General features: G+C 42.6%; 1 protein-coding gene across 3 annotated transcripts in view; it reads left to right on the top strand.

Moving 5' to 3' along the window:
• The first annotated feature begins 2,170 nt into the window (after nt 1-2,170).
• Nucleotides 2,171-27,138, top strand: part of LOC121580860 (glypican-1-like) — a 132,702-nt gene continuing 107,734 nt past the window's right edge. The window contains exons 1-2 of one of the 3 annotated variants that reach the window (XM_041895968.1): nt 2,171-2,295; nt 2,404-2,923. In XM_041895968.1, the coding sequence (XP_041751902.1) occupies nt 2,764-2,923 (160 nt within the window). In that variant the 5' untranslated portion in view covers nt 2,171-2,295; nt 2,404-2,763. Of the gene's footprint in view, nt 2,924-27,138 lie in introns of all 3 variants that reach the window. The other 2 variants (XM_041895967.1, XM_045224831.1) reach the window with 2 other exon arrangements.

Genomic DNA, 27,138 nt, shown 5'->3' with positions numbered 1-27,138 from the left:
TGACACAGAACATCTAACTGTGCTACTAAAGTATAACAATACAATTAGCCACAAGAATGCAGAACAGTTAATATTACAGTACTGTAGCAATGTTATAAAACAGCCGCCATTCATTTCTACTTAGAATAACTATTATGTGTGATAAGAGAGGGTATGAGGGAGTGTGTCTAGATATTTGTGGGTGTACTGTGTGATACGTGAGAGGACAGTAGCTAATCGTAGAAGTGATCTAGTCACATGGAACACCTAATAAGAATAGGGTGACAGTAGCTAATGTATTCATAAACAATATAATGTGATTACAAATAGATGCATGAAGCAGGACGGATATGACTATTTATGACGTATGGCACACTTTCTCTTTCTCTATCGTTCTCTCTCTCTCTTTCTCTACCTCCCTCACCCTCTCTCAATCTTTCCGTCCTTCCTTTAGTTTCCATCTTTCTTCCCCTACCTCACGCTTACTCGTCCTCTCCTCACTCACTCTCTCTCTCTCCCTCTCTCTCTCTCTCTCTCTCTCTCTCTCTCTCTCTCTCTCTCTCTCTCTCTCTCTCTCTCTCTCTCTCTCTCCCCTCTCTCTCTCTCTCTCTCTCTCTCTCTCTTTTGTCCCCACTCCTCTCTATCTAGCCTCCATTCCTCTGTCTCTTGTCCCCTCCTCTCTCTCTCTCTCTCTCCCACTCTCTCTCCCTCGCTCTCTCCCTCTCTCTCTGAGCGAGGGCCAGTTTTCAGACTAGGAACGTTCTAAGCCACATCTCCATCAGGAATTCTGAGATCAAACAAGGAAAAGCATCTTCACATTCAATGATAGACATACACATCATTATACAGTATGCTTCACAGTATGGTTATGTGCCTGTAAGTCAGCAGAGATGCATTTTGTATATAAACCCAGAAAGAAATGTAGGGTTAGTTGAATACAGACAGGCTTTAGAGAGGAAGGTGTTAGAGGAACACAGGACAGGTAAAGAACTGAAGTGTGTGAATACACAGTTGGCTGGTGAGAAAACCAGTGGGATGCTCTGTCACTGACGCATTCGCTCAAATGCCTAGGAAACCATAGCCCATAAAATACAAGGACACCACACTTACAGTACATAGCCACACAAAGGGAAATACCACTTAGAGATGTGCATGAGAAGGACAGAGAGAGAGAGAGAGAGAGAGAGAGAGAGAGAGAGGAGAGAGAGAGAGAGAGAGAGAGAGAGAGAGAGAGAGAAAGAGAAAGAGAAAGAGAAAGAGAAAGAGAAAGAAAGAGAAAGAGAAAGAGAAAGAGAGAAAGAGAGAGAGAGAGGGGAGGGGGATTGGAAAGAAGTACAAATCTGTGACACCCAAATGCACAAGACTCTTCTGTCAGGTGAGTATCCACAACTGGCAATGTTCCAAAGCCCCCCCAACACACGCATGCACGCACGCACACACACACACACGCACGCACGTACGCACGCACACACAAACAAACACACACACACACACACACACACATACACAGCAGAGACAAGGGAGATAGTCAGAAGGGGACAGGACAGATAGACAGTGTTTGGGCAGGTAGCAGCATGCTCCCAGTCTGTAATTGCACCTTGAGGAGTGATGACACAGACAGGCCCATGCACACGGACGCTAGCTGCTGATTGGTGGACTGGTACCTGAGGGCAGCTGCTGATCCACTTGTGACACCTGAGGCCTTCAAGCTGTCAAGACACATTGTACACATTCCTTTAGTATGAAAAAGTATGAAAATGTATGCACTCACAAACTGTAAGTCGCTCTGGATAAGAGTGTCTGCTAAATGACTAAAATGTAAATGTAGACATAATGTATGGATAAGTCCACATGTCTATTGTAGCCTATAAGGTATTTTCAGTGTTGCATTTAATCATTCAAAAGATATTATACTGTGTAAACATCCCTAAAAACAAAATGTATCTAATGAACCAAATTAGACTAGGCAGGTGAGTAAGGTTAGTGTCCCAAGGAACAGCTATAGTCTCTCTCTCTCTCTCTCTCTCTCTCTCTCTCTCTCTCTCTTTCTCTTTCTCTCTCTCTCTCTCTCTCTCTCTCTCTCTCTCTCTCTCTCTCTCTCTCTCTCTCTCTCTCTCTCTCTCTCTCTCTCGTCTTTCTCTTTCTTTCTTTACCCAATTGTTCTTGTCTCTTACATTCTGTCCACCCCCCTTCTCTCTCTCAAGCTCTCTCTCTCTCCGCCTCCTCTTCATTCGACCGAGTGGCAGCGCTGGGAGAGCATCGTTACCTTTACCGCCGTTTTACCGCGCGCTCATCTGCTGACAGCTGCCATCTCCGGTAATACCATACATATACTTTCTTTTTCGTTAATGTTCACCTGTTCATTTTCTGGAATTTTGTAGATTCATGATTTGTCTGCACAGTGTTTCTATTGCCTTTCCTTAGGTGACTGCACAGTGTTTACCGAATCGCCTTCCCAGAGGCGCAGAGAAATTGTGTGAAATTGATACAGTGGTTGATTTATCTACATTGAAACCCAAAAGCCCCTCGAGCTGCCCTGAGAAGAAACGGGACTGCTCTCCCCCTCCACACACACACGCTCCGGGTGCAGCACTGCGCAGAGACCGGACGCAGCGAACCAACAGGAGAGGGGACGTGCACAGCGACAGTAGCGAAGCACAACGTAACTGAGGAGTTTGGACAAAAGGCTGGCATCAGATGAATCCCGTTGTTTAGGACTTAGCTCAATTACACTACACCCCTCTTTCGGATTTGCACTTGGTCGTGTGACGGTAATAGGGTAGGATGGATTTCCCCTTGCTTATGGCTCTGGTGTTTTGCGCGCTGACGGTCCCGGGATTCGGGGATATGGGGAGCGGAAAAGCTCAGAGTTGTTCGGATATCCGACAGTTCTACAACGGCAAGGGATTCAGTCTGAACGGAGTGCCCCAGTCGGAAATATCAGGTAGGCTACTGTGTCTATCACTATAATGCTGCTTTGTGTATCCAATTGACTTTGTGTTCATGGAGATCAGAACTGTATTTGTGTATGAAATAGATGATTACTGTAACACCTGACCCCTTGATAATAGGCTAAACCACTGTAGATTATTTACAGTTCTGAGAATAAGATAGGTAGGCTTGTAAGTAGCCTACCTAACAGATGAAAATTATGTTCCAAAAATATGTTCTTTGCAGCACCGCAAACTCTGCTTCCTCTGCAAATATACTAGGCTACTTAGGTTCACTCAGGTTTGCAGGTTAAACTGATAGTTATTGTGCTTCAGCATTCATTGTCACCCCCTCAGAAACGGTAGGCTATGTTAAACATGCCATGATTTAAAAACGTTGTACTGGTCCTTTACAATTTGTAGCCTACTGCAAAGTTTTTGTAGTGAAGCAGAAAATGTCACTTTCAAGTGGAACCACACCTTGGATTTGAAAAACACTAAGTCAAAAGAACCCATTATTCACTTCTTATTTGTCATCAGCTTGTTGGCTACTTCTAGCCAGTAGTGATCATGCATATCCTTCATGTCTGAGTATCCCGCGCTGCTCTGCCTTTCAACCAGTCTAATAATTCCCCTTGCAGTGAACCTCAGCCCCCCCTCATTCTATTTCTCTCTCTCTCTCTCTCTCTCTCCTCTCTCTCTCTCTCTCTCTCTCTCTCTCTCTCTCTCTCTCTCTCTCTCTCTCTCTCTCTCTCTCTCTCTCTCTCTATCTTTCTCACTCTCTGTCATTCTCTCATTCAACCATGGTGGTTAGTTCAGCCTGATCACTAGAAATAGACTGGGCACTGGGTGCAAACTTGTGATGCTCGGACCACTGAGCCACCACAGTTCACAATGCTCTAGCAAGCCTTGAGACTATTTGATGTATTTGATAGAAAAGTGGTGCGTTGTTTTTAATAATTTTGTTGTAGCCCTTTACTGCAGTCAAGTGACCAAATCGCCCTCTAGTGGCCTCATGGGTGGAATGGTATTAATATTTTTCATTATTTTATAATTCATAAACATTATTTCAAAAAACCCGCCGGAAATCCGATGTTTTTATGTCAAATGGTTTTGTTATATTTCAGTCTTCTGTGATGTATATAAAGTGTAATATTGTGATGCAAACTCAAAATTGAATACATTTCAACTCTATATTTGACATGGCACAGGTGTCTTCTTCTTTTTAAGCCCATAACCGTGTGTGAGGTATATACTTTTGTTTCAAAGTAGATTTGTTTAAGACTACCAAGAAACACTCTGTGTGACCCTGATTTAGCCCACTGCAGTAAGATTAAGCCTTCCCAAAACCATAGCCCTAACCTTAACCACTTGGAATTAATACCTAAACTTAACCCTTTGAGTTGTTTCTGTTTTAACCCTGTAACCACGCATAAATAGCGGTTCATCCATAAAACGTCAAATTTCAAAGGGAAACTATAAGATCTTGTTGGGTTAGTTACTACACTGTGCTGGTTCCCAGTCCGCACTCCAGCACAGTGAGAAAGCAATCACATAGTTACAGTATATAGGCCAGCCAGGTCCCGAAGACGTCAGGAGATGCCTTCAAAACCCTCAGGTAGGGGCAACGGTGAGCACTATTACCATCAAGTAGGCTTGGGTATGCGTTGAGCTCTGTCTCCGAGGGTCGCGGGTTCAGTCCCAGTGCTAGACACTTGTTTTTTATTTGAACCCTATCCCAAACCTTAACCCTTAACATAACCATTTGTAATTAAAGCCTAAATTTAACCAGCCATGAGCCGCCTTTCCAGGAGGCTCAACTGATCGACCCTGGCAACTCAGGGTGTCAAAAACAACTTTGAAATTTGACATTTGGAGTAACTTTGAAATTTGACGTTAGGAGAAACGTAGATAAACGTCAGAATCTGAAGTCAAATTTGTCAAACTGTGAGATCTTGTTGTATAGGCTATAGTCAGCTACCGGAGGGAGCAATACATTCATTTTATGTACGGACCTACTATTTACAATGATATAAGGGCAGAAGAATGGCCATGCGTCATGGCACTTTAGAACAGTAAGGTGCAGGAGACTTGAGTGACTCACTGTGCTGTCAACTGTGTTTTAATTCAACACTGTTCAAGATACTGCAGATACAGTACTGTATATTAAAGAGACAATGTGGTGCAATGCAGGACAATTGCAATAATAATGTAGGCTATTGGCACATACAGTATACAATATACACAGATACCCATAGTTTACGGAAGTGTTAGTATTATAGAAGTAATAGTACAGTATGTACTTTCTTCCCATACTACTATATGTTCAAGCACTACTCTTCCCAAAGACGTCTTTATCACTATGCTCAATCCATAGCCTAATGCTAAAGTTAATCACTATGTGATTGTGATTGCTAAAATGAGTCATGTGATTGCTAAAATGTGATCGACCACCTCGATTCAGTCTTATGTTGCAAAATTTGAAATTGTGTTTTTTACATTGGATAAAAGTAGAGCTACAAAATGATATTTCATACACTGCAGTTGAGGAACCATGGGAAAGTAATTCTGCTTTGAAAGTTGATAAACTTGTAACCCCACTTTTGAGAAAATGGCCCTTGAATGTTTTGGTTTACCTACTGGAGAGCTCTTCTTTGTCTACACCTATTCAGCATCGTTTACACCCTCTTAAGCCTTAGCCCCACCCATCTCTTTAAGGATTCACATGTGAGGCCATGTGCTAAACAGAGTGAGTAAGGTAGTGTAGTAAACAATCAAAGATTTCAAGACTAAAAGTGGTGAAAGTTACTAAAATAAGGAAAAACTCCAGAAAGAAATACACTTTATTTAGTCCTTGGCCTATATCCTAATCCAGGGTTCCCCAATTGGCGGCCCGCAGGCCGAATTTGGCCCGCGGGTGGTTTTATTTGGCCCCCAAGTTTTCTGAGCAAAAAATTGAGAATTTTTTATATTTTTTATTGTTGGACACAATTGACTAAAAACACCAGGAAATCAGCTCCAGAAATTTTAATTTAAGAAATCTGTTCCGAAATATTCCCATTCATAATAGAGAGAAACATGATTGTATCCAAATGTAAGCAAGGTTTGAAATGATTATGTTTTTGTCAAACATTATATCTGTTTGGGCTTCTTGTTGTCAATTTGCCGTCTACAAATGATTTGTAGTTATGTTCCGGCCCCCCGACCATCCGCTCAAGAAAAAATCGGCCCGCGTCTGAATCTAGTTGATGATCCCTGTCCTAATCTGACTTTGGTGCACGTCATGTTGTCCTTCACATTACTGTCTCTGGTAAACACAAACTATTTATAATATAATCTAAGTTTATTTATCACATGCACAGGATACAGAAGGTGTAAACGGTACAGTGAAATGGTTACTTATACATTTGCATAGTAGCAATATAAAAAAATGAAAGTGTCCAGATGATGCTTACCCAGACACACTTTGATGGGTCATGTGAAATAAATGCTATAACCACCCCCAGCCACATCTAGCTAAGTGGATGGGGTCACTATTGTCTAGACATGTACACCTGTTCATGAAATACAATAGATGGCTGTAATTACCCCCAGACACCCCTTGCTAACTTGATGGGTAATGTAACCATCTGGTGAAGTGGAGTCTTTTGTTTAGACATGTAGCTAGCTAGCTAGCTAGCTAAACAATGAACCATAATAGCAACCCATACAGTATTAATACAAACGTATTGTCATAGCTAGCCGTCATGCATGAAATGCTGTAGTATGAATCTGCAGGTAGCTAAAGCTAACCAAATAAGTTCAATGTTAGTTAGCTAGCTAACATTAGGCTATAACTAGCAATGCAAATGGGTTTCTGAGATATTAATAATATTACTACACAGATCATACACGTAACGTTAGCTAGGAGCCAAAAAGCTAACGTTCACTAGCTAGCTAACAGTATGTTTTCACTTGCAATTAAAATGACTTTCTGACAAAAATAGAAATGTATAATATCTGAAAATGTAGCTAGACTCTTACCCGTATACATGGATGAACACTTCACGGCAGACTAGAACCCCTTTAGCTAACTAAGTAAGATGTCCTGTGTCGTTTCCATTTTGTTTGTACAGCTTGTTTGGCCCGCGTTGTGTCAAGTCACTCTGGTTCACACTGACCGTATGCAGAAATTAGCCCACAACTTTTCCCCACTGATCTTTGTCAATAGCGCCTGCTAAATTCAGAGCAGGAATGTTGTGGAGATCAGTAGCTACACTTTTGCAGTTCTCCATGGCTAACGTTATATCTTTCAAAAAAGCTGCGGTAGCAAGGATTATCTACACCTACTGGACAGCTCATGTTATAGACAGAAGCATGCTACATTGCAGACAAATCCGAAATCGTCTCTCGGCATGTCCAGCCAATACATTATCTCAGCCAATCATTGCTAGCGGGAAGGTTCCTGTCTTTTTCCATGGCTAAACCACCTAGGCTCGTAATTTAACAATTGTATTCGTATTTACAGATGGCATACAAGTTTGTTATTAAGGCACATGAAAGTGTACATGTTCCAGAAGGCATTTCTAACAAAAAACACATTTTGATAAATGAATAAAAAAACATTCAAATGCCTCTCCTGTGAAGTAGTGACGTGTGACATATGCCTAGCTTCCTGAAACAGGTCACAAATGTGATTGTGAAGTGTTTGTAAATTACCTGTATTAACATGAGAGAGGGGGATGTAAATGTGATGAAAGTGTCAGGGTCACTAAGTCATACATCATAAACCCGGGAAGTCCCTGTGCTAATGGGACAGTCCTAATCAAATTGATTAACCATACTATATAAATCAATGGGCGGAATTAATGCCAGGGCCAGTCGCAGTGACAACTATTTTTCTTCTAAATGTCTAATCCATTGTGTTGAGAACAAATCTGTCTTCTTTTGACAGTAAATGTTTTCTTTCTTTTTTTTTGGTGCTGTGGACCTTACAAATGTGCAGGGATCATTTCTAAAAGAGACGTTAGTCTCAATATGACTTCCCTATTGAAATAAAGGTAAATAAATAATAATAATAATAATAAATCTGAGGTCAGCGAGAGAGAGAGAGAGAGAGAGAGAGAGAGAGAGAGAGAGAGAGAGAGAGAAAGTAGACAGAGAGAGAGAGAGAGAGAGAGAGAGACAGAGAGAGAGAAAGTACACAGAGAGAGAGAGAAAGTAGACAGAGAGAGAGAGAGAGAAAGAGAGAAAGAGAGAGAGAGACAGAGAGAGACTGTGAGAGAGAGAGAGAGAGACAGAGATTGTGAGAGAGAGAGAGAGAGAGATTGTGTGAGAGAGAGAGAGAGAGAGAGAGAGAGAGAGATTGTGAGAGAGAGAGAAAGTAGACAGAGAGAGAGAGAGAGATTGTGAGAGAGAGAGAAAGTAGACAGAGAGAGACAGAGAGATTGTGAGAGAGAAAGAGAGAAGGAGAGGGAGAGGGACGAGAGGAGAGGACGAGAAAGAAAGGAGAGAGACTGCAACAGAGAGAGTGAAGGGAGAGAAAGAAAGAGACAGAAGAGGAAGAGCGAGAGAGAGAGAGTTTATATCAGTCATATCTCTGTACCCTCTATGCTAACTAACATAAATAACATCTCGGTCTGGCATATTAAACAGCTCAGTGATGTAGCCAACATTTTGATTTATAACTCCCAATTGTGAGACACCTGAATGTTGCATCTGACCTGTGACATTTCTTCCCGATCATTCTTTCTTCCGCTGGAGGGACTGTAAGGACTGTGGGCTTGATCAGACTAATGTATCGGCTGAGACTGGCTCAAGGTTGCATGCCCAGTCCATCATTGTGATTCACTCTGGGAGAGAGAGAGGAGAGTTGGAGGAGTGGTTAGAGGGGCTAGTGGCTAGATCTCAATACAGTAAAATTGACGACTTTGCTTTCATAGTATTTTTGTTTGTCATCATCAGGGCCTTCTGTTTTTCCTGGTCTGGTCAGGTCAGGGGGTGGGGATAGGGAAAACTCCTGGCCTTATTCATAAGCTGGTTGGTGAAGGGACTAGATAGGTTTCCACCATGTTGCTTAGACCTGTCATGTTTTGTCAGATCAGTGATTGTGGAGGAAAGGACAAAATGGAAGGCAGATAGTAAATACTATTGAGACACAGCCGCTTGCATCGTCAGAAGATAGGATAGGCAGCATAGTAATTAGCAGCGGGTTAGCAGAACTCTTATGGATTTCACTTTCCATTACATACCTAGTAAAAACACATATCAATAAATCATACTTAAGTGGGTATTTCCATTGTTATTAGCCTACTGTGTAAGATTTATGTCATGTAAAGTGCACATTGTCATACCTGATAATCATCACAGATTTCCACTGTGTTTACTGTGAGTGGAGGTAATGATTTTGTTTGCATCATACCACATCACATGCGCCTGCACGCACACACACACACACACACACGCACACACACACAGAGACACAGACACACGTTGGTTTTACTATCCAAGTGGGGACCCATAAAATGCATTCCCGTTCAAAATGCTATTTTTCCTAACCCCTAACCCTAACCCTAAACCTAACCCTAACCTTAAACCCACACCCTTAACCCTAAAACTAAACCTAACCCCTAACCCCTAAACCTAACCCTAATCGTAACCCCTAACCCTAATTCTAACCCTAACCCTAATTGTAACCCTGACCTTAAACCTAACCCCTAAGCCTAAAATAGCATTTTTCCTTTTGGGGACTGGTGAAATGTCCCCAATTGATATAATTGTCCTGGTTTTACAACCCTTGTGAGGACCTTTGGAACCCAAAATGATAGTAAAGTTAGACCACACACACACATACACACATACACTCACACATACACACATACACACACACACATACATACACACACATACATACACACACACATACACACACACATACACACATACACACACACACATACACACACACATACATACACACACATACATACATACACACACACATACACAAACACATACACACATACACACACACATACACACACACACACACACACACACACATACACACACATACACACACACACACATACACACACATACACACATACACTCACACATACACACATACACTCACACATACACACATACACTCACACACATACATACACACACACACCCACACACACACAAACACACCCTGCCTCTCCTTCTCATTACCCTCATGATGGCTTAAGGATTGTTTTGTCTTTGACAGGATGACATACACTACCGTTCAAAAGTTTGGGGTCACTTAGAAATGTCCTTGTTTTCGAAAGAAAAGCAATTTTTTTGTCCATTAAAATAACATCAAATTGATCAGAAATACAGTGTAGACATTGTTAATGTTGTAAATGGCTATTGTAGCTGGAAACGGCTGATTGTTAATGGAATATCTACATAGGCGTACATAGGCCCATTATCAGCAATTGTGGGTTCGATTACAGGCTCAAAATGGCCAGAAATAAAGAACTTTCTTCTGAAACTCGTCAGTCTATTCTTGTTCTGAGAAATGAAGGCTATTCCATGCGAGAAATTGCCAAGAAACTGAAGATCTCGTACAATGCTTTGTATTACTCCCTTCACAGAACAGCGCAAACTGGCTCTAACCAGAATAGAAAGAGGTGTGGGAGGCCCCGGTGCACAACTGAGTAAGAGGACAAATAATAATAATATGCCATTTAGCAGTCGCTTTTATCCAAAGCGACATACAGTCATGTGTGCATACAATTTTACGTATGGGTGGTCCCAGGGATCGAACCCACTACCCTGGCGTTACAAGCGCCATGCTCAACCAATTGAGCTACAGAGGACCACATTAGAGTGTCTAGTTTGAGAAACAGGCGCCTCACAGGTCCTCAACTGGCAGCTTAATTAAATAGTACCTGCAAAACACCAGTCTCAACGTCAACAGTGAAGAGGCGACTCCGGGATGCTGACTTTCTAGGCAGAGTTGCAAAGAAAAAGCCATCTTAATCTTTTCTTTTTATTGGCCAGTCTGAGATATAGCTTTTTCTTTGCAACAACAATGGAAATACCCACTTAAGTATGATTTATTGATATGTGTTTTTACTAGGTATGTCATGGAAAGTGAAATCCATAAGAGTTCTGCTAACCCGCTGCTAATTACTATGCTGCCTATCCTATCTTCTGACGATGCAAGCGGCTGTGTCTCAATAGTATTTACTATCTGCCTTCCATTTTGTCCTTTCCTCCACAATCACTGATCTGACAAAACATGACAGGTCTAAGCAACATGGTGGAAACCTATCTAGTCCCTTCACCAACCAGCTTATGAATAAGGCCAGGAGTTTTCCCTATCCCCACCCCCTGACCTGACCAGACCAGGAAAAACAGAAGGCCCTGATGATGACAAACAAAAATACTATGAAAGTATTTAACTAACTGATCGACAGAACCATACTTCAAACCTTGATTCATCAAAGCTTACATTGGGTGTCTGGTCGATGTTGTTTAGCCCTTAGACATTTCTGGTATTTCAAAGACCCTTGATGCAACCTTGTCTTTGCTGTTTTTGTACCATTCTTCAAGCCCTTATTTTATTCAATGACTGTCACTTTAATCAAGAGAGTCTGGTAGGCTTAATACAGTTGTCAGCATTTCAGGATAGCGCCCCCTAGCTGAGATAGTAGCCTTGGTGGTGGTGGTGTGGTGTGTTCGTGCATGCATGTGTGCATGCTTTTGAGTTTGCACGTGTGTGTGCGTGTGAATGCACACTCGCGCACACTTGTCGGTGTGTGTATGTGGCGTGAAACAGAATGCAACTACACAAACGTTCCCAGTGGCTCAATGTCACCTCTTACTGGGGCTAATGATATGCTAATAGTGGCTGTGTATCTGCTGCCCTACACACTGCTTTCAGCCCAGAGGTTAAATACAGACAGACACTTGTTCCCTCCACTGGAACACTAGCACAACACTGAGGACCAGCTGACGACTCAGAGATAGTCAACTATCACATGCTAAGCTATATGGAATGATTTTAAGAAAGTCATACCAAGGATCATTTAGCTGTTTGATTTTGAATTTTAAGACCCCTTGAAGTATCCCCCCCCAAAAAGAAAATGTTTTTCTATTAGCCCATACAAACACATTGAACAACAGATATTCCCCCAAAAAATCTAAAGGAAAATGTGTTAAATGCATGTAATAAAATACAGAAATAAATGTTTCCTGATCTTTCTTATATCTCTGAGACACTTCAGAACAGTCTCCATATACCTCCAATCATTTTTTCAACTGGTACCTTAAGACCAGTATTGTGAGGCCTGTGGGCATCCTAGAGAAAAACAACCAACATGTACAGTACAAGTCAAAAGTTTGGACACACCTACTCATTCAAGGCTTTTTCTTTATTTTTTAAAACTATTTTCTACATTTTAAAATAATAATGAAGACATAAAAACTATGAAATAACACATATGGAATCAAATAGTAAACAAAAAAGTGTTAAACAAAGTGTACTGTATATATATATATATAGTTAACTTTCTCATTTCCTTTCTGTGAGTGAAGATTGCTTTACTTGACTTCAAGATAATGATTAATAAGGATAATTTGTAGGTGTATGTTAGCATATAGCGAAGTGGCTATAGTCATCTGTTGGTGCATGATATTCTGAGATAAAAGGACTGCCTAGTGGGTGATTCCACGCTATCGGGAGTGGAAAATATTTTTGGTATCTCAGATTGCTCTGGCAAGTCTCACATAGAAACTTAATTTGAGAGGAAGGATGTTTCACATGCTTTTTACATTTGTATCACAAACATTTTTCTTTGAAAATCGTGATGAAAGTGGCCATTTTAGGCAATTTTTAGAACAGTACTTGCCTCCTGTAACACTATGATCTGTGAACCATACATGATACGGACAACATCTAGGTGTCATTCTACTCCTTATAGTGTGCTCTAAAATATGCATAAAAAATATCACATTCATTTATTCAACATAAAAAATATGAATATGAATATCTCAAAACTACCCTTTTTGATTTTGCTTATTTTTAGACATATACACTATATATACAAAAGTATGTTGACACCCCTTCAAATTAGTGGATTCGGCTATTTCAGCCAAACCCATTGCTGACAGGTGTATAAAATGGAGTACACAGCCATGCAATCTCCATAGACAAACATTGGCAGTAGAATGGCCTTACTAAAGAGCTCAGTGACTTTCAACGTGGCACCGTCATAGGATGCCATCTTTGCAACAAGTCAGTTCAGAACATTTCTGCCCTGCTAGAGCTGCCCCGATCAACTGTAAGTGCTGTTATTGTTAAGTGGAGCACCCGTACAGAAGCCTAAGATCACCATGCCCTTTGCCAAGCGTTGGCTGGAGTGGTGTAAAACTCTCCGCCGTTGGACTCTGGAGCAGTGGAAACACGTTCTCTAGAGTGATGAATCACACTTCACAATCTGGCAGTCCGACGGACGAATCTGGGTTTGGCAGATGCCAGGAGAATGCTACCAGCCCGAATGCCTAGTGCCAACTGTAAAGTTTGGTGGAGGAGGAATAATGGTCTGGGGCTGTTTTTCATGGTTCGGGCTAGGCCCCTTGGTACCAGTGAAGGGAAATCTTAACGCTACAGCACACAATGACATTCTAGATGATTCTGTGCTTCTAACTTTGTGGCAACAGTTTGGGGAAGGCCCTTTCCTGTTACAGCATGACAATGCCTCCGTGCACAAAGCAAGGTCCATACAGAAATGGTTTGTTGAGATCGGTGTGGAAGAACTTGACTGGCCTGTAAAGAGCCCTGACCTCAACTCCATCGAACATCTTTGGGATGAATTGGAACGCTGACTGCGAGCCAGGCCTAATCACCCAACAGCATTGCCCAACCTCACTTATGCTCTTTTGGCTGAATGGAAGCAAGTCCCTGCAGCAATGTTCCAACATCTGGTTGAAAGCCTTCCCAGAAGAGTGGAGGCTGTTATATCAGCAAAGGAGGGACCAACTGCATATTAATATCACATTTCCAGAGTGAGCTCTCTGGTACTTTTAATGATATGACCCATTTTATACGTAGAATTTGACATCATAGGTCATCATAGCCCTCCTTTAGGATTGCACAGTCAGCAAATCACCAGCAGAGAGAGTTCCCTTAGAATACATTTCCTGTTCACTGTATTGGTGGCGCTCATAAAATGTATCATACCTTCAGAACTAGCAGAGAGCCCACTCTGGAAATGTGATGTACTTGTAGAGTATATTGTTCCAAACAATATGTCTTAAAATAAACAAAATCAAAAAGGGTAGTTTTGAGCTATGAATATTATTAAAGATACACTATGCAGAAATCGCTCCGCCATTTACTGGTTGCTAAAATTCTAATAGTTCACCTAATTTCAGTTTATGTGACAAAACAAGCAAGTGTAGTGTAGATAATCATTGTGCCATCTAAACCGCTGTGAAATATATTTTCCATAACCAAAAATATTGTATTTTCAGCTGTTTGAAGCTGGTGTACAAAACCAAAAGTAACTAAACTTAAAAACTAAACTTAAGAACAGGACGCATAAAAATATCACACATAGAACAGATCTATCGCTTCTTAGACTTGCTTTCAATGAGAAAAACAGATCTGTAACACACATTTCAATGTGAATTTGGTCGGGTCGCCCAAAAAGTTACATATTGCAGCTTTAATATCTTTAATGTTGAATAAGTGAATGTGACATTTTTTATTTCAGAATCTAGACATACTCCATATTTTAGAGCACACTATAAGGAGTATAATGACACCAAGATGTTGTCTGTATCATGTATGGTTCACAGATCATAGGGTCTTACAATAGGCATGTATCGTTATAAAAAGGGCCTAAAATGACCACTTTCTTCATGATTTCCCCAAAATTGTTTGTGATGCAAATGTAAAAAGCATGTTAAACATCCTTCCTCCCAATGAAGTTCCTAAGTGAGAATTGCCACCTAAATCTGAGAAACAGCTGGAGTGGAATCGCCCTAGTGTCTCTGTCTGACTCACTGTCTGAATAGCAATAAATTATTTAGCAGTCTGTGAGTTGTGCATTGATGTGTGTGAGCGTGGGTGGGTGTAGGAGTGTGTGTGTTTGTTTTTGTGTGAGTGAGTGTGAGTGTGTGTGTTGGATCAGAAGTCCCCACAATAATATTAAATGAACAAACATTTAACCAACTGGGGACATTTAGTCAGTCCCCAAAAGGAAAAAGGCTATTTGTAGGGGGTTTATGGTTAAGGTTAGAATTTGTGTTAGTGTTAGAATTAGGGTTAGGGGTTAAAGGGTTAGGCTTTGGAGTTAGGGTTAGGGTTAGGGTTTAGGTTAGGTTTTGGGGTTAGGGTTAAGGTTAAGGTTAAGGTTAGGGTAACGGTTAGGGTTAGGTTTAGGGTTAGGTGGTATTGTGAGTCCCCACAAGGTTAGTTAAACAAGACTGTGTGTGTGTGTGTGTGTGTGTGTGTGTGTGTGTGTGTGTGTGTGTGTGCGCATGTGTGAGTGTGTCTCATCATTAATCCTCAGCAGTTGAAAGTCAGTGTGCTGCTGTGAATTGGTGTGTGTTTATACTGTGTGGTGTACGTTCAGGAGTTGTTATAATGCTGATGTCGGTAGTCAGTCTGTTGAAGCATTAAACCGTGATGGTGTGCCGGGAGCATGAAACAGACTGTGTGTTTGGTCTTCTCCAGAGGGGAACAGAGGAGGTTAGGGAGCTCTGCTCGGCCCTTCAGGTTGGAAAGGCTCTGGCCTGCAGGTTGGGGAAGAGAAGACAGGAGGAAGAGAGGAGAAAGGAGGGATGGAGGAGGATGAACGATGGGGGAGGAGGACGATCCTTGATTGTTCCTGCTCTATGTTCCACATTGGGAAAGAGAGAGGATAGGGATATTCGATGAATAGATAAAGAGGAGGGGTGAAGAAATGCTGTTTGCCGTTATTCTCAGTCAGGTCACCCGAGCGCTGTTACCTTGAAGTAGGTTTTGTTTGCTAGGGTGTTGTGGACGGGGTTAGCGGATAGGTGTTAGCATCTGCCTCTGATTCCTAAGGTTGCAGGTTTGAATCCAGCGATAGAAAGTTGTTTTTGAGATTTTGATTTTAAGCCTATCTCAAACCTTTACCCTTTCCTTAACCATTCAGAGTTAATGCCTAACCTTAAGATTTCGGAGTTAATGCCTAAACTTAAGCTTAAACACTTCGAAATTTGTCGTTTGAGAAACATGGATGAACGTCTAATTCTGACGTGAGACTGTGAGAGTAGTTGATTACTCTGGTGGTTCTTTGACAAAAGAGAGAAGGTATGGAGGTGGTCAACTAACAGACATTGACAGACATTGAATCTCAACATTTATCCTGCACTGTTCAAATATAAGTGCTTTGTAACACTAAAACTAGTGGCATCTGAGCTGCCATCAACTTTAAGGAGACCAAACCTTGACTGTGCTGTTCCAGGCGGGTAACTGTCATAAGGGCTCCTCTGTCTTTTCTGACGACTGGGACTGTCAATTCCTATTCACCCTACTTCTTTTTTCTTATTTTTCCTTCATTCTCATTTTCATTGCCCCCTTTTGCTCTTCAGATGTGAGAGTGGGACTTCACAGATTCGGTTATGACCCCTGCAGATGCAGATACAGATGCAAACAAGCACACACACACACAAGCAATCACGCACACACACACGCACACACGCACACGCACACGCACACACACACACACACACACACACATAAAGCACAGAACAGCCTCCTGGAGGGCCACAACATTTCAGAGGAGTGCTGCCCAGCATGGTTTACTTTGTGTGTGGGTGTCAGTGTGACTGTGACTGTGAATGTGTGTGTGTGTGTGTGTCTGCAGGGGTGGCAATGTGTCTCTGCTTTTGTTTTCAGAGGAATGGGTTCTGTCAAATGCAGAATTGTACCCCCTCATTCCAGCAAGAGGGCTCGACAAAGCCTATTCCCCCTCAGGAGACTGAAAAGATTTGGCATGGGTCCTCAGATCCTCAAAAAGTTATACAGCTACACCATCGAGAGCATCCTGACTGGTTGCATCACCGCCTGGTATGGCAACTGCTCGGCCTCCGACCGCAAGGCACTACAGTGGGTAGTGCGTACGGCCCAGTACATCACTGGGGCCAAGCTTCCTGCCATCCAGGACCTCTATACCAGGCGGTGTCAGAGGAAGGCCCTCAAAATTGTCAAAGACTCCAGCCAACCTAGTCATAGACTGTTCTCTCTGCTACCGCATAGCAAGCGGTACCGGAGCGCCAAGTCTAGGTCCAAAAGGCTTCTCAACAGCTTCTACTCCCAAGCCATAAGACTCCTGAACATCTAATCATGGCTACCCAGACTATTTGCATCACCACCCCATCTTTTTACGCTGCTGCTACTCTGTTAATTATTTATGCAGAGTCACTTTAACTCTACCCACATGTACATATTACCTCAACTACCTCAACTAGCCGGTGCCCCCGCACATTGACTCTGCACCGGTACCCCCCTCTATATAGCCTCCCTACAGTTATTTTATTTTACTTCTGCTCTTTTTTTCTCAACACTTTTTTGTTGTTGTTGTTTTATTTAACTTTTTTATTAAGAAATAAATGCATTGTTGGTTAAGGGCTGTAAGTAAGCATTTCACGGTAATGTCTACACCTGTTGTATTCGGCGCATGTGGCAAATAGATTTTGATTTGATTTGTGTCGACCCTGCTCCTCTCTGCCAGAGAGGTTGTATGTGAGTGTAAGCCAGCCAATGCAATCTTTTTTGGATCATGTCCTTGCTAGCAATATTCTCAGTAGAATAGCTGAAAATCTGAAGTGACAAGAAGTAATATTACTTTTCTCTATGACAGTATGACTTTCCTCTATGACAGTATTACTTTTCTCTATGACAGTATTACTTTTCTCTATGACAGTATTACTTTTCTATTACCTTTCTTTTACTGCTCTGGCATGTGCTCTAGTCCACGATAAACCCTACCTGGTCAACCTTCACATAGTTACTGCTTCCCCCATGTCTAAACTATATGGCAGCAAGTCTTTCCATGGAAAATGTCAGCCCTGAAGGTTGCCTTGGGGGACGTGGCACCCCGCCTTAAACAAGGCTCTAGGGGATACACTGTAAGAGAGCATAGTAGGTCCACAGAGGAGGAGGTGTGTAATTTACGCTCACACACACACACACACACACACACACACACACACACACACACACACACACACAGCAGCAGTGCAGTGACATTGACCATGGTGACCCAGCCTGGCTCGACCCCTCACGTGTGATGCCATGTTTGACGGATCTCCTCCGGATGGTGACAGCCTTCAGGCTCTACGTTTCACTGGAGATGGATACGGCGAGAGAGAGAGGGAAGGAGAGAGAGAGAGAGAGAGAGAGAGAGAGAGAGGGAGATAAATGAAGAAGTAAAAAGCTAGAGGTGGAGACATGGAGACTGTGGTTATAATAGGGTTTGGTCTGTGCTGTGTGATCTGATATCAGACTGCATGGTGTCTGTGGTTATAATAGGGTTTGGTCTGTGCTGTGTGATCTGATATCAGACTGCATGGTGTCTGTGGTTGTAATAGGACGTGTGTCGGCCAAATCCCCCCTCTGTGAATATATGCACACTCTTTACTGGATTAGCCATGTCACCTTAGCTCTACAGACCTCCTTTCTCTCTCTCTCTCTCTCTCTCTCTCTCTCTCTCTCTCTCTCTCTCTCTCTCTCTCTCTCTCTCTCAATTCAATTCAATTTCAATTTAAGGGCTTTATTGGCATGGGAAACGTGTGTTAACATTACCAAAGCAAGTGAAGTAGATAGTAAACAAAAGTGAAATAAACAATAAATATTAACAGTAAACATTACACTCAGAAGTTTCAAAAGAATAAAGACATTTCAAATGTCATATTATGTATATATACAGTGTTGTAACAATGTGCAAATAGTTAAATAAACATAAACATAAATAAACATAAACATAAATATGGGTTGTATTTACAATGGTGTTTGTTCTTCACTGGTTGCCCTTTTCTTGTGGCAACAGGTCACAAATATTGCAGCTGTGATGGCACACTGTGGTTTTTCACCCAGTAGATAAGGGAGTTTATCAAAATTGGGTTTGTTTTCGAATTCTTTGTGGATCGCTGTAATCTGAGGGAAATATGTGTCTCTAATATGGTCATACATTTGGCAGGAGGTTAGGAAGTGCAGCTCAGTTTCCACCTCATTTTGTGGGCAGTGTGCACATAGCCTGTCTTCTCTTGAGAGCCAGGTCTGCCTACGGCGGCCTTTCTCAATAGCAAGGCTATGCTCACTGAGTCTGTACATAGTCAAAGCTTTCCTTAAGTTTGGGTCAGTCACAGTGGTCAGGTATTCTGCCACTGTGTACTCTCTGTTTAGGGCCAAATTGCATTCTAGTTTGCTCTGTTTTTTTGTTTGTTCTTTCCAATGTGTCAAGTAATTCTCTTTTTGTTTTCTCATGATTTGGTTGGGTCTAATTGTGTTGTTGTTGTTGTTGTTGTCCTGGGGCTGTGTGGGGTCTGTTTGTGTTTGTGAACAGAGGCCCAGGACAAGCTTACTTAGGGGACTCTTCTCCAAGTTCATCTCTCTGTAGGTGATGGCTTTGTTATGGAAGGTTTGGGAATCGCTTCCTTTTAAGTGGTTATAGAATTTAACGGCTCTTTTCTGGATTTTGATAATTAGCGGGTATTGGCCTAATTCTGCTCTGCATGCATTATTTGGTGTTTTACGTTGTACACGGAGGATGTTTTTGCAGAATTCTGCATGCAGAGTCTCAATTTGGTGTTTGTCCCATTTTGTGAATTCTCTCTCTCTCTCTCTCTGTCCCGCTCTCTGTCCGTCCCGCTCTCTCTCCCCTCCTCTCTCTGTCCCCTGTTCCCTCTTCAATGCAGACTGATTAACTTGAATCAGATTCTAGTTAATTGTTCTGGGGACAATAATGTTGCCTGTGTGATTGATGATCTAATGTATCCTCTCGCTTCTTATTTTTTTATACCTGTATTGAACACCTTAGGTTGTAGCTACATGAATGAAACAGGGCTAGATTGTTTGTCGGCCTACTACATTTAATGTGTAAATACTGTAAGACTATTGCCATATTCACAACATGTCTCAGAGTAAAAGTGCTGTTCAAGGATCACTTCAGCCTTTTAGATAATAATGAATAAGATTATATGGACAGGGGGGACCTGATCCTAGATCAGCACTCCTACTTTACTTTACCCAACCCCTGTTCCCATAGTCTAGACCAGGGGTGTCAAACATACAGGGTCCAATCCGGCCCGCAGGTGTGGTTTGAGTAAAACAAAAAAGAGGGGGTGAAACGAACTCAATATACTTTAAAATGACTAAAGCCAAATCGAAACTGTGTAGAAATGATAATGGACCTACATTCATATAGTTTCTTGACTGTCCAGCTCGCTAATAATCACTAGCATCGAGAATTCCAGAAACGATGGATAGGTGACAATTTTTAGCAGATTGTAACGGCAAGGAAATATAACCAATTCTCCGGAGCTCGTTGAAGACCGAATGCACCACCGGGGAAAAATGAGTTTGACTCCCCCTGGTCTACACAGAGCATGTATGTAAACTGTCCAATATATAGCTTGTATGTAGACCAAGACCCTGTCTCGACAGATTACATCATACACACACACGCACACACACACACACACACACACACACACACACACACACACACACACACACACACACACACACACACACACACACACACACACACACACACACACACACACACACACACACACACACACACACACACACACACACACACATCATCTCTTCCTTCCTCTAATGGTTTCACAAACCCTCTTAATTAGGCCTCTTCACACATGCAGATGTTCTCCCTCTGTCGTTAGGGAGACAGTGGGGAACGTGTGTGTGTGTGTGTGTGTGTGTGTTGCGAGGGCTGATGAGGCACCTACTGTACCAGTTGTCTCCAGGGTGTACTGAGGAGGCAGTATGAAACAACAGGGTGTTTAACCCCACCTTTATAGAGAAGCACATTTGCTGGCAAACTTTTCTGAAGGGTCACAGTAGCCTACTGGGTCATAGAACCTGAATTCTTAGTCACAAGGGTTAGATAAGGCTACAAATGGCTAATACTGTTATAATAGTGATACAATTGGTGAATATGTAATGAATGCTTCCTCACACACACGCATGCATGCACGCAAAACACACATACACACACACACACACACACACAGCAGCAGTGCAGTGACATTGACCATGGTGACCCAGCCTGGCTCGACCCCTCACGTATGATGCCATGTTTGACAGATCACCTCCAGATTGTGACAGCCTTCAGGCTCTAAGTTTCACTGGAGATAGAGACGGAGAAAGAGAGAGAGAGAGAGAGAGAGAGAGAGAGAGAGAGAGGGAGAAAAAGAGAAAGAGAGAAAGAGGGTGGAGCTACAGAAAGATAGATACGGGGGGGTGAAAGGAGAATGAGATGGAGAGAAAAAGCAAAGGAGAGATAAAATACAGGATGGGAGAGAGAATAAAAACAGAATGAGAGAGAGAGGGAGATAAATGAAGAAGTAAAAAGCTAGAGGTGGAGACATGGAGACTGTGGTTATAATAGGGTTTGGTCTGTGCTGTGTGATCTGATATCAGACTGCATGGTGTCTGTGGTTGTAATAGGACGTGTGTCGGCCAAATCCCCCCTCTGTGAATATATACACACTCTTTACTGGGTTAGCCATGTCACCTTAGCTCTACAGACCTCCTCTCTCTCTCTCTCTCTCTCTCTCTCTCTCTCTCTCTCTCTCTCTCTCTCTCTCTCTCTCTCTCTCTCTCTCTCCGTCCCGCTCTCTGTCCGTCCCGCTCTCTCTCCCCTCCTCTCTCTGTCCCCTGTTCCCTCTTCAATGCAGACTGATTAACTTGAATCAGATTCTAGTTAATTGTTCTGGGGACAATAATGTTGCCTGTGTGATTGATGATCTAATGTATCCTCTCGCTTCTTATTTTTTTATACCTGTATTGAACACCTTAGGTTGTAGCTACATGAATGAAACAGGGCTAGATTGTTTGTCGGCCTACTACATTTAATGTGTAAATACTGTAAGACTATTGCCATATTCACAACATGTCTCAGAGTAAAAGTGCTGTTCAAGGATCACTTCAGCCTTTTAGATAATAATGAATAAGATTATATGGACAGGGGGGACCTGATCCTAGATCAGCACTCCTACTTTACTTTACCCAACCCCTGTTCCCATAGTCTAGACCAGGGGTGTCAAACATACAGGGTCCAATCCGGCCCGCAGGTGTGGTTTGAGTAAAACAAAAAAGAGGGGGTGAAACGAACTCAATATACTTTAAAATGACTAAAGCCAAATCGAAACTGTGTAGAAATGATAATGGACCTACATTCATATAGTTTCTTGACTGTCCAGCTCGCTAATAATCACTAGCATCGAGAATTCCAGAAACGATGGATAGGGGACAATTTTTAGCAGATTGTAACGGCAAGGAAATATAACCAATTCTCCGGAGCTCGTTGAAGACCGAATGCACCACCGGGGCAAAATGAGTTTGACTCCCCCTGGTCTACACAGAGCATGTATGTAAACTGTCCAATATATATCTTGTATGTAGACCAAGACCCTGTCTCGACAGATTACATCATACACACACACGCACACACACACACACACACACACACACACACACACACACACACACACACACACACACACACATCATCTCTTCCTTCCTCTAATGGTTTCACAAACCCTCTTAATTAGGCCTCTTCACACATGCAGATGTTCTCCCTCTGTCGTTAGGGAGACAGTGGGGAACGTGTGTGTGTGTGTGTGTGTGTTGCGAGGGCTGACGAGGCACCTACTGTACCAGTTGTCTCCAGGGTGTACTGAGGAGGCAGTATGAAACAACAGGGTGTTTAACCCCACCTTTATAGAGAAGCACATTTGCTGGCAAACTTTTCTGAAGGGTCACAGTAGCCTACTGGGTCATAGAACCTGAATTCTTAGTCACAAGGGTTAGATAAGGCTACAAATGGCTAATACTGTTATAATAGTGATACAATTGGTGAATATGTAATGAATGCTTCCTCACACACACGCATGCATGCACGCAAAACACACACACACACACACACACACACACACACAGCAGCAGTGCAGTGACATTGACCATGGTGACCCAGCCTGGCTCGACCCCTCACGTATGATGCCATGTTTGACAGATCTCCTCCAGATTGTGACAGCCTTCAGGCTCTAAGTTTCACTGGAGATAGAGACGGAGAGAGAGAGAGAGAGAGAGAGAGAGGGAGAAAAAGAGAAAGAGAGAGGGAGAAAGAGGGTGGAGCTACAGAAAGATAGATACGGGGGGGTGAAAGGAGAATGAGATGGAGAGAAAAAGCAAAGGAGAGATAAAATACAGGATGGGAGAGAGAATAAAAACAGAATGAGGGAGAGAGAGAGATAAAATAAGAAGTAAAAAGCTAGAGGTGGAGACCTGTACATCAGACTGCATGGTGACTGTGTTCGTAAAAGGGTTTGGCCTGTGCTGTGTGATCTGATATCAGACTGCATGGTGTCTGTGGTTGTAATAGGGTTTGGTCTGTGTTGTGTGATCTGATATCAGACTGCATGGTGTCTGTGGTTATAATAGGGTTTGGTCTGTGCTGTGTGATCTGATATCAGACTGCATGGTGTCTGTGGTTGTAATAGGGTTTGGTCTGTGTTGTGTGATCTGATATCAGACTGCATGGTGTCTGTGGTTATAATAGGGTTTGGTCTGTGCTGTGTGATCTGATATCAGACTGCATGGTGTCTGTGGTTGTAATAGGACGTGTGTCGGCCAAATCCCCCCTCTGTGAATGTATACACACTCTTTACTGGGTTAGCCATGTCACCTTAGCTCTACAGACCTCCTTTACAGTGGGGGAAAAAAGTATTTAGTCAGCCACCAATTGTGCAAGTTCTCCCACTTAAAAAGATGAGATAGGCCTGTAATTTTCATCATAGGTACATGTCAACTATGACAGACAAATTGAGAAAGAAAAATCCAGAAAATCACATTGTAGGATTTTTAATGAATTTATTTGCAAATTATGGTGGAAAATAAGTATTTGGTCACCTACAAACAAGCAAGATTTCTGGCTCTCACAGACCTGTAACTTCTTCTTTAAGAGGCTCCTCTGTCCTCCACTCGTTACCTGTATTAATGGCACCTGTTTGAACTTGTTATCAGTATAAAAGACACCTGTCCACAACCTCAAACAGTCACACTCCAAACTCCACTATGGCCAAGACCAAAGAGCTGTCAAAGGACACCAGAAACAAAATTGTAGACCTGCACCAGGCTGGGAAGACTGAATCTGCAATAGGTAAGCAGCTTGGTTTGAAGAAATCAACTGTGGGAGCAATTATTAGGAAATGGAAGACATACAAGACCACTGATAATCTCCCTCGATCTGGGGCTCCACGCAAGATCTCACCCCGTGGGGTCAAAATGATCACAAGAACGGTGAGCAAAAATCCCAGAACCACACGGGGGGACCTAGTGAATGACATGCAGAGAGCTGGGACCAAAGTAACAAAGCCTACCATCAGTAACACACTACGCCGCCAGGGACTCAAATCCTGCAGTGCCAGACGTGTCCCCCTGCTTAAGCCAGTACATGTCCAGGCCCGTCTGAAGTTTGCTAGAGTGCATTTGGATGATCCAGAAGAGGATTGGGAGAATGTCATATGGTCAGATGAAACCAAAATAGAACTTTTGGGTCAAAACTAAACTCGTCGTGTTTGGAGGACAAAGAATGCTGAGTTGCATCCAAAGAACACCATACCTACTGTGAAGCATGGGGGTGGAAACATCATGCTTTGGGGCTGTTTTTCTGCAAAGGGACCAGGACGACTGATCCGTGTAAAGGAAAGAATGAATGGGGCCATGTATCGTGAGATTTTGAGTGAAAACCTCCTTCCATCAGCAAGGGCATTGAAGATGAAACATGGCTGGGTCTTTCAGCATGACAATGATCCCAAACACACCGCCCGGGCAATGAAGGAGTGGCTTCGTAAGAAGCATTTCAAGGTCCTGGAGTGGCCTAGCCAGTCTCCAGATCTCAACCCCATAGAAAATCTTTGGAGGGAGTTGAAAGTCTGTGTTGCCCAGCGACAGCCCCAAAACATCACTGCTCTAGAGGAGATCTGCATGGAGGAATGGGCCAAAATACCAGCAACAGTGTGTGAAAACCTTGTGAAGACTTACAGAAAACGTTTGACCTGTGTCATTGCCAACAAAGGGTATATAACAAAGTATTGAGAAACTTTTGTTATTGACCAAATACTTATTTTCCACCATAATTTGCAAATAAATTCATTAAAAATCCTACAATGTGATTTTCTGGATTTTTTTTTCTAATTTTGTCTGTCATAGTTGACGTGTACCTATGATGAAAATTACAGGCCTCTCTCATCTTTTTAAGTGGGAGAACTTGCACAATTGGTGGCTGACTAAATACTTTTTTCCCCCACTGTATCTCTCTCTCTCTCTCTCTCTCTCTCTCTCTCTCTCTCTCTCTCTCTCTCTCTCTCTCTCTCTTCCTTGCCCTAGAGAACGCCTTAGCTCTCTCTCTCTCTCTCTCTCTCTCTCTCTCTCTCTCTCTCTCTCTCTCTCTCTCTCTCTCTCTCCGTCCCGCTCTCTGTCCGTCCCGCTCTCTCTCCCCTCCTCTCTCTGTCCCCTGTTCCCTCTTCAATGCAGACTGATTAACTTGAATCAGATTCTAGTTAATTGTTCTGGGGACAATAATGTTGCCTGTGTGATTGATGATCTAATGTATCCTCTCGCTTCTTATTTTTTTATACCTGTATTGAACACCTTAGGTTGTAGCTACATGAATGAAACAGGGCTAGATTGTTTGTCGGCCTACTACATTTAATGTGTAAATACTGTAAGACTATTGCCATATTCACAACATGTCTCAGAGTAAAAGTGCTGTTCAAGGATCACTTCAGCCTTTTAGATAATAATGAATAAGATTATATGGACAGGGGGACCTGATCCTAGATCAGCACTCCTACTTTACTTTACCCAACCCCTGTTCCCATAGTCTAGACCAGGGGTGTCAAACATACAGGGTCCAATCCGGCCCGCAGGTGTGGTTTGAGTAAAACAAAAAAGAGGGGGTGAAACGAACTCAATATACTTTAAAATGACTAAAGCCAAATCGAAACTGTGTAGAAATGATAATGGACCTACATTCATATAGTTTCTTGACTGTCCAGCTCGCTAATAATCACTAGCATCGAGAATTCCAGAAACGATGGATAGGGGACAATTTTTAGCAGATTGTAACGGCAAGGAAATATAACCAATTCTCCGGAGCTCGTTGAAGACCGAATGCACCACCGGGGCAAAATGAGTTTGACTCCCCCTGGTCTACACAGAGCATGTGTGGGGCGGCAGGTAGCTTAGTGGGTAAGAGTGTTGTGCCAGTAACCGAAAGGTCGCTGGTTCTAATCCCTGAGCTGACTAGGTGAAAAATCTGTCGATGTGCCCTTAAGCAAGGCACTTAACCCTAATTGCTCATGTAAGTTGCTCTGGATAAGAGCGTCTGCTAAATGACTAAAATGTAAAAATTTAATGTATGTAATCTGTCCAATATATAGCTTGTATGTAGACCAAGACCCTGTCTCGACAGATTACATCACACGCACACAAACACACACACCATCTCTTCCTTCCTCTAATGGTTTCACAAACCCTCTTAATTAGGCCTCTTCAGACATGCAGATGTTCTCCCTCTGTCGTTAGGGAGACAGTGGGGAACGGGTGTGTGTGTGTGTGCGTTAGGGAGACACTGGGGAAAGTGTGTGTGTTGCGAGGGCTGATGAGGCACCTACTGTACCAGTTGTCTCCAGGGTGTACTGAGGAGGCAGTATGAAACAACAGGGTGTTTAACCCCACCTTTATAGCGAAGCACAACTTTTCTGAAGGGTCACAGTAGCCTACTGGGTCATAGAACCTGAATTCTTAGTCACAAGGGTTAGATAAGGCTACAAATGGCTAATACTGTTATAATAGTGATACAATTGGTGAATATGTAATGAATGCTTCCTCACACACACGCATGCACACACGCACACACACACACACACACACACACACACACACACACACACACACACACACACACACACACACACACCATCA

The sequence above is a fragment of the Coregonus clupeaformis genome, chromosome 14 (genome assembly GCF_020615455.1).
Source record: "Coregonus clupeaformis isolate EN_2021a chromosome 14, ASM2061545v1, whole genome shotgun sequence".
In the NCBI taxonomy this organism is placed as follows: domain Eukaryota; kingdom Metazoa; phylum Chordata; class Actinopteri; order Salmoniformes; family Salmonidae; genus Coregonus; species Coregonus clupeaformis.
This window is presented reverse-complemented; position numbering and strand designations above follow the sequence as displayed.